General features: G+C 57.0%; 1 protein-coding gene across 1 annotated transcript; it reads left to right on the forward strand.

Moving 5' to 3' along the window:
* The first annotated feature begins 5,458 nt into the window (after positions 1 to 5,458).
* On the forward strand, positions 5,459 to 7,288 carry APOA1 (apolipoprotein A-I). The gene is made up of 4 exons (XM_005856820.2): positions 5,459 to 5,565; positions 5,666 to 5,717; positions 5,900 to 6,053; positions 6,639 to 7,288. Exons 2-4 carry the CDS (start codon positions 5,675 to 5,677, stop codon positions 7,192 to 7,194), a joined length of 753 nt encoding a protein of 250 aa, XP_005856882.1. The 5' UTR covers positions 5,459 to 5,565; positions 5,666 to 5,674; the 3' UTR covers positions 7,195 to 7,288.
* Positions 7,289 to 7,426: the final 138 nt, after the last annotated feature.

The following is a 7,426-nucleotide window of genomic DNA, read 5'->3' on the forward strand; positions in this document are numbered from 1 at the left end:
GCGGTGGCTGCCGGGCAGGGCAGAGCTGAAGCACGTGCTCTTCCGAGGTGCAGTGTGGACACAGCCCCGCTCTGCGCTGCCCTGCGCCAGCGTAGCCTCTGCCCCACTGAGGGAGCTTGGATTTGCGGAATCGGGTGGGAAACAGTCCTTAAAGGCACTTTTGAAGGAATAGCCGAAGGCCCTCAAAAGCCTGGGGAGTCCAGGCCAGGCCGTTAGGACGTGACCCAGTCAGCCCAGTGCTGGGGCAGCACGGGTACTCTCCCTGCCACCCCCTTCCACGCCTGGACTCCCAGGAGCAGGACAGCTCCCAGCAAGGCCCGGCTGGCTGGCGGTCTGTGAAGAAATTACCGGGAAGTATTGACTGGGTTGTAGGAAGAAGAGTGAGAGGAGGGAACTCACAAATGTGTTGGAGTCCCTGGCGGACTAGGAAGTCGCAGTGGGACCGTCTCCTCGAGAGGGGTCTTCCCGGAAGGCCGGAGCCTGGCCACACCCCCGCGGGAAGCTGGGCAGGTGTCTGAAACCAGGGACTTCTCAGATGCCTTCCAGCGTCTCACAAACTGTTAAATCCTCATCCTCATCTAAAATCCTTTTATTGATTTTAGAGAGAGAGGAAGAGAAAGGGAGAGAAAGAAACATCCATGTGAGAGAGAAACATCAGCTGCTTCCCATAGATGCCCGGACCCGGGATCAAACCCACAACCTGGACACGGGCCCTGACTGGGAATCCAACCTGCAACCTTTCGGTGCACGGGACAATGCTCCAACGACTGAGCCACACCGGCCAGGGCTTGTCACCACCTTTTGAGTCAGCCCTCCCTCCTGCTGGTCCCAGATGAAGTCTGTCACCACCTGTCCCGCTGGACACAGCAGGGCGCCAGAGAATCTTGCATTTGGCTGGTTACAATGCCCTGCCCTGGGGTCTGAATTGAGGCTCTATCACAAAAGCTGCAACAAAATTGCCAAATAGGAACTATTGGCAGGGGCGCTCCTCTCCCCTGCTCAGGCCCCATCCTGACGCACCGCGTGCTCTCAGGTTAGCCGTTCAGAGCAGGGTTCATGACCCAGGCTGAGTGCTCGGAGTTTCTTGAGTCCCCTCCCAAGGCCTGTTCCTTCAGATGATGCTTTGTCGTCCTGTGACCCTTCTGTCAGTGCGCCAATGTCATCCAGTGAGCAAATGTTTGCTGAGTGTCTGTTACGTGCCCGGCCTAGCAGGGGACAGAGTCCTCCCAGCATAGACTGACCAGTATAATGTTGGGACATAAATTGTGAAATGAGCAAAATCCACTCCTGGAGTCGGCTAACAGCAGCACCCCCACATGAGTCAGGGGGTCCAGGGCCAGCCATGGGGGACCCACTTCCGAAGCAGTCCCTCTGAGACCCCCGAGCTGGGGGGAAGAGCGTGGTAGCACAAAGGGCCTCCGCTGGTGGGCCCTGCACCCACTAAACAGCTAGTCTGAGCCGCTTGGTCCTCTGACAAAGGCTGGCCCCCAAATCTGAATCTGAGTTGCACCCAGTCTGTCATCAGCGGTGTTTCCCATTGGCCTCTACCCAGAAAGATTCCTTTCTCTCCGAAGTATGAGCCACGAGGGGCGTGGACCAGTTCAAGCCAATACCTACAGTGAGATGGAGCAGACGCACTAGTGAGTGCATTTGCCAGCACTCTCCCGCCCAGGCCGTCAAGTCCCCGAGCCAGGGGGCGAGCATCCTGAGCAGGGCCCAGGCTGTGGGCGGTGGGCCTGCTGGTCATCAGGCAACTGTCAGGACTAGAAGCCAGGCCTGATTCCCAGTCCTGCCAGCACCACATACTAATGGCTGGCGGGAAGCTCCTGGCAGCTCTGTGCTGGTCTCACAGGCACTCTAACAGGCCGTGCTCAGGTCATCAGGAAGGCCACGAGGGACAATGCGAATGCCGGATACCGTGTGCAGCCATAATAACCGTTTCAGTAACAAACCAAAGAGGAAGTAAAACAGTGACAAGTAGCTTGGAGTCCAACCTGACGCTTCTGAGAGCCCCCATATACTGGCTGGGACGAGTTCTACCCCCAGAAAGAAAGTAACCCCTTTTGGCCTCAGACACCTACCTGTGAGCTGACCCAGAAGGGGGCTGCCCTCCCTCCCGCTCTCTAAACAGGCAGAGAGCCGGGCTGGCCCAGGAAATGTCCACTGAGGCTCCCACGGGCCTCTGGGGCTGGGTCAGCCCCAGAACAGAGATCCCACAGCTCAGCGTCTGCAAGTCAGGACCACACGGAGAAAGTGGATTCCCTGCCTCCCCCACTCCTGCTGCCTGAAGCCAAGGTCCGCTCTGGTCTGACCATGTGTGGTCAGTGGGAGCAAGGGGATAAAGTGCCAAAATTGGGATCTGGGGCACAGAAAGGTGCCAGGGACCTTTCAGTTTTGCTATACACGTTCACATTTAGTGCTTAAAACAACAAAATGTATGGTCTTCCAGGACAGTTCTGCAGGTCAAAGGTCCAAAGGGGTCACACGAGGCTAAAATCACGGTGTCCGCAGACCTGTATTTCTTCTGGAGACTCTAGTCTAGGGGGACACGGTCCTTTGCTTCTGCAGCTTCTAAGGCCACCCGCACTCTTGGCTCCTGGCTCTGTCCAGCAGTCACTTCACTCTGACCTCTGCTTCCACCCTCTCGCCTCCTTCTCTGACTGCACTTCTCCTGCCTCCCTTGTGTATATTTAAGGGGGTTTGGGATGGCACTGAGCCCACCTGGATAACCCGAGATAACCACACCATCTCTAGGTCCTTATAAACACATCTGCAAAGTCCTTCTGTTATGAAGGGAACAGTCACAGGTTCCAAGGAGCAGGACATGGGGGCCCATTGTTCTGCCTGCCAGATGTGCACCCTTACTATGTAAGACGCTGATCCGTAAGGTTCTGTTCCTTGCTCAGTTTCCTCTCCTTCTGGCACCCCTATTATGCAGATCTTGTTTCGTTTCGTGTTGTCCCAAAGTTCTCTTAGGCTCTCCTCCTGCTTTTTAATTTTCTTTTTCTAGAAGCTGCTCTGCTTGGGTATTTTTTCCTACCTTGTCTTCTAGCTCACTGATGAAGTCCTCTGCTTCTTCTAGTCTACTGTTGATGCTTTCTATTGAGTTCTTTATAGCAGTGATGTCATGTTTCATTTCTTCTTGGTTCTTCATTTCCTCTTGGTTCTTACACATATTATTGAATTTGTCTTCCATTCTTTTCATCCACCTTATGACCATTTCTCTGGATTCTTTCTCTGACAGGTTGCTTGCCTCCATTTCGTTTACTTCCTTTTCTGGTGATACCTGTTTTTCTTTCATATGCGGGCTGTTTCTTTGTCTCCCCATGATCTCTTTTCTCCGGTTGTCTGGTTATGTAGTTCTCTCTCTCCTTATCCCAGGTGAAATCTGACCTTTCCGTGAGGGGGTGCAGAGCTCCTCCAAATCCGCGTGCTCGCGCTGCTTGGGGACCAGTGTTCCCGTGTTCGCAGCTGTTCACTGGGTACCATTGTTGTAGTATCCCAGGATTTTCAGGCTTCCGACAACATCCACTCTCCCCTTCAAGATGGCACGGTCTCCGCGTCAGAGCCGGTCGCTTTGGGAGGGATCCCAACAGCAGTGGAAGCTGTCGGGTCAGGGGAACCCCATCCAGCAATCCCCCACAGTCCCCTGCTGTCCCTCAACTCACAAACACTCCCCGTGCGACCACACACTCTCCCTTCATTCTCTCACTCACACACTATCTTGCAGTCTGCCTTCCCGTTGGCAGCCATCTTCCTTCCCTCCTCCGTAAGGTTCTGTAACTGGCCCAGCGGCACGCAGATAAGCAGAGCTGGGATTCAAGCCCAAGGCTGCCGGGCTCCAAAGCTTTCTTCTCTGAGGCGAAAGACATGAGACTGGCTACAGTGGGAACGGCTCAGAGCCCCTCCACACCAGGATCTGGCATTGGAGTAGGAGGGCACGTTTCTGCCTGGGGATTCCAAGTCCACAGACCTGGGTTCTAGGTCCTGTCCTTTCTCCAACTCCCTGAGAGACCAGAGACATCAGGCAAATTCTGTTCACTGCCTTCAGTTTCCTTGTCTCCAAGGTGCTGGGGAGGCTGGAGCAGCTGATCTCAAAGTGCCTTTCAACGTGGACATTCAGAGGTCCTGTGACTCAGGGCCCGTCAGTGGCCTGGTGCGGAGGTGCTGGGCCTTCGGAGAGAAGCCTCACAAACAGCGCTGCACACCAGCGAGCACAACTCTTCACCTGTCAGGTTCTTGGGCCCCCAACAAGCCTGTCCCCATCTTACTGATCCGAGACGGAGGCTCAGGGAGATCACATAACTGCCTCCCCAGGCGCCTCCAGGACTTTGCAAGTCAGAGGCAAAAGGAAATGAGAAAGCAGTTCTGCTGCCTGGACCCGAGGTCTTTCCTCCCACATCAGTGGTCCCGGGGGCCACCATCCGTTCTCACCTGTGTGTGATCCCATGTAAATATGAACCATGCAAAGATACATGTTTTCCATTTATGTGACTGTCCTTTATTCTGAGATTGTGCTCTATTTTTGTGTCAAAAATCTTTTCTTGCCCTCACCAGTTCGGATAGAGTGTTGGCCTGCAGACTGAAGGGTACCGGGTTCGATTCCGTTCCAGGGCACATGCCCGGGTTGTGGGCTCGATCCCCAGTAAGAGGTGTGCAGGAGGCAACCATCAATGATTCTCTCATCATTGTTTCTATCTCTCTCTCCCTCTCCCCTCCTCTCTGAAATCAATAAAAATATGTCTTTTAAAAAATACTTTCTGTTCTGAAGTGCTGGTCATGGTAGATGGTAGGGTTTGGGGGGCGCAGTAGGTAGGATTTTTACATGACAACATTCAAAGTCGGCAGCTCTATTGCTGGTCTCTAGAATTTGTTTGGAAATACTAGAGGCACCTGTAACCTCCAAGCCAGGGAGCCCCTGAGCACTTCCCCCTCTCCCCAGGTGGCTCTGAGCACCCCACGTCTCTTCCTTAGGCCTTGGGAGGTCTCCAGGGGCTGGGAGAGAGGGGTGCAGAAGCTGCAGTTGGGGGGGGGGCAGAAGGGGGGAGTCTGCTCTGTGGGGGAAGGCGGGAGGGGTGCTGACACATCTCCCTGGAATAGCAGGGGCTTCCTGCTGTTCCTGACCAGCTTGGGGACCTTCTTCCTTCCCTCCTCTCCCCTGCTGCGCTGGCACAATGGACAATAGTGGGAAACAGTGGACCAGACCCCGGGGACCTGTAAGCCTGCAGCCACCCCCTCCCACTCCCTCCTGCATCCTTGATCCCTGGCCCTGCAGGCTCCCCACCCCCCCAGCTTCCTGTTTGCCCACTCTGTTTGCCCAGCCCCGGGTCAGAGCTAATCCTTGAACTCTAGGTTCCAGATTATCGCTGGGACCTGTGAGCCTTGGCAAGGCTTGGGCTGGACTGATCAGCCTCCCAGCCCAGCCCCTGCTGGAGGCATAAATAGGCCCCGGGCAAGCTGCTGCTCAGAGCACTTGCCCAGGTACATGCCGCTGCCTCCTCCAGTCCCTCTGGCTCCCCCAGCTCGGAGCTCAGGCTCTGGGATCTTGGCTCCAGGCTCTGCCAGGTGCTGGGCTCTGGATACCTGAGGCTACTCTGCCTGGAGAGTGGGGCACAGGCCCTCCAGCCACAGGCACCCACTCAGCCAGGCCCCTCTCCTCCTCCAGGTCCCCAAGATGAAGGCTGTGGTGCTCACCTTGGCCCTGCTCTTCCTCACAGGTAAGTGCCCCCAACCTAGACAACCAACATCAGGAGGCCCTCTCCCTCACCCCCGTGGTCTACCCTTCTGGGCACAGGGAGCGGAATTTCCCTCAAGACCCCTCTCTTCTGCCCCAAGCTGGCCTTTCTGCTCAGATCCGGCCCAGAACTGGCCTGACTGAGGTGCCTTCTCTCCACCCCAGGGAGCCAGGCTCAGCATGAAACACAGCAAGAGGAGCCCCCATCACAATGGGAGCGAGTGAAGGCGTTAGCCCAGATGTATCTGAACTCAACCAAAGTCAGTGGCAGAGAGTACATAGCCAAGTTTGAAGAGACCGAACTGGCAAAAAAGCTGAAGTAAGGACCCCGCGTGGGCTCTGGGTGGCGCAGGGGCTGCTGGTCCTGAGGGGCGGATGCCAGGCCTGTGGGTAGATGTAGCCACACGGGCTGCATCCCAGCTGCTACCTGATGGGCCCCATACCTGGATGGAGAAACAGCCTCCTAGTGGGGGGGGGGGCCAGACTAGGGCCACCCCGTCAGTGAGCCCAGCATTGCTTTCTGCCTGCACGAGCAGCAGCCCCCTCCCTTCCTCCAGTCCCTCTTCCTCTTGCCAGGGAGGGCGGTCTTCGGAGACAGAGGAGAACGGTCTGGAAGTATAGAGATGAGGCCTTTAAATGGTCCGGCTTTGGGGACAGACAAGACTGATCACCAAACCCAGCTCTGTCTCCCACTAGCTCTGCTGTCTGGGGACTGTGGTTGGGGGGGAGGAGAGGAGGGTCCTTGGGCGAGACAGGCCCAGGCCTGACCCATCGCTCCCCTACAAGCAGGCACAGTTTCGCCCAGACCTCACCACAGGTAAGCTGGGCGCTGGGTCTGCAGCTCCGAGGTGTCCAGGGTGCCTGGGAGGTCCCCCCTGACACCTGCTCCCTCCCTGCCCCGCAGCCTGAAAGTCCTTGCAAAATTGGACACCCTGAGCAACAAGGTCGCCGACCTGACAAAGCAGCTCGGCCAGACCCAGGACTTCTGGGCCAAACTGAAGAATGAGGTGGGGATGCTGACCGGGGAGCTGAACAAGGACCTGGCGGTGGTGAATACCTACCTGGAGGGCATCCAGAAGAAGTGGCAGGATAGGGTGGAGCCGCTGGGCCAGGACCTACGTGAGCGCGCACGGAAGCAGCTGCAGGAGCTGCAGGAGAAGCTGGGCCAGCTGGGCGCGAAGGTGCTGAACGGCACGCGCGTGCACGTGGAGCGCGCGCGTCCGTACGTGGACTCGCTGCACCCGTTCTTGGAGACCATCGGCAAAGAGCTGCGCCAGTGCCTGGAGCCCTGTAACGGCAAGCTGCGCGAGTGCCTGGAGCCCTACGGCGAGCAGCTGCAGGCGCTGCAGGAGGGCGGCCTGGGGCTGGTCATGCTGCGGGAGCAGGTGGGCGAGCAGCTGGGGGGAATGAACGAGGACCTGCAGCCGCTGTGGAAGAGCCTCCAGGACGCCTTCTCCTAGAGGCTGACCGGCCAGTGAGGCGCCCGCTCCCCTCCCCGTCCTCGGTCCCCTTCCCATCGCTCGGTTTCTGAGAATAAACGTTTACAAAGCGGGGTGCATGTGTTGGGTTTGATGTTTTTTGGAGCTTCAAGGATGGTTTTTAAACAATTAAAAGGTCTCCAAACGGTTCTCTCTTGGGAGAAGGGACGGGGTGCGGGCCTCGGAGCGCGCGGCTGGGAGCCCTGCGGGGGCG

Source organism: Myotis brandtii, unplaced genomic scaffold (assembly GCF_000412655.1).
Source record: "Myotis brandtii unplaced genomic scaffold, ASM41265v1 scaffold105, whole genome shotgun sequence".
NCBI classification, from domain to species: Eukaryota; Metazoa; Chordata; class Mammalia; order Chiroptera; family Vespertilionidae; genus Myotis; species Myotis brandtii.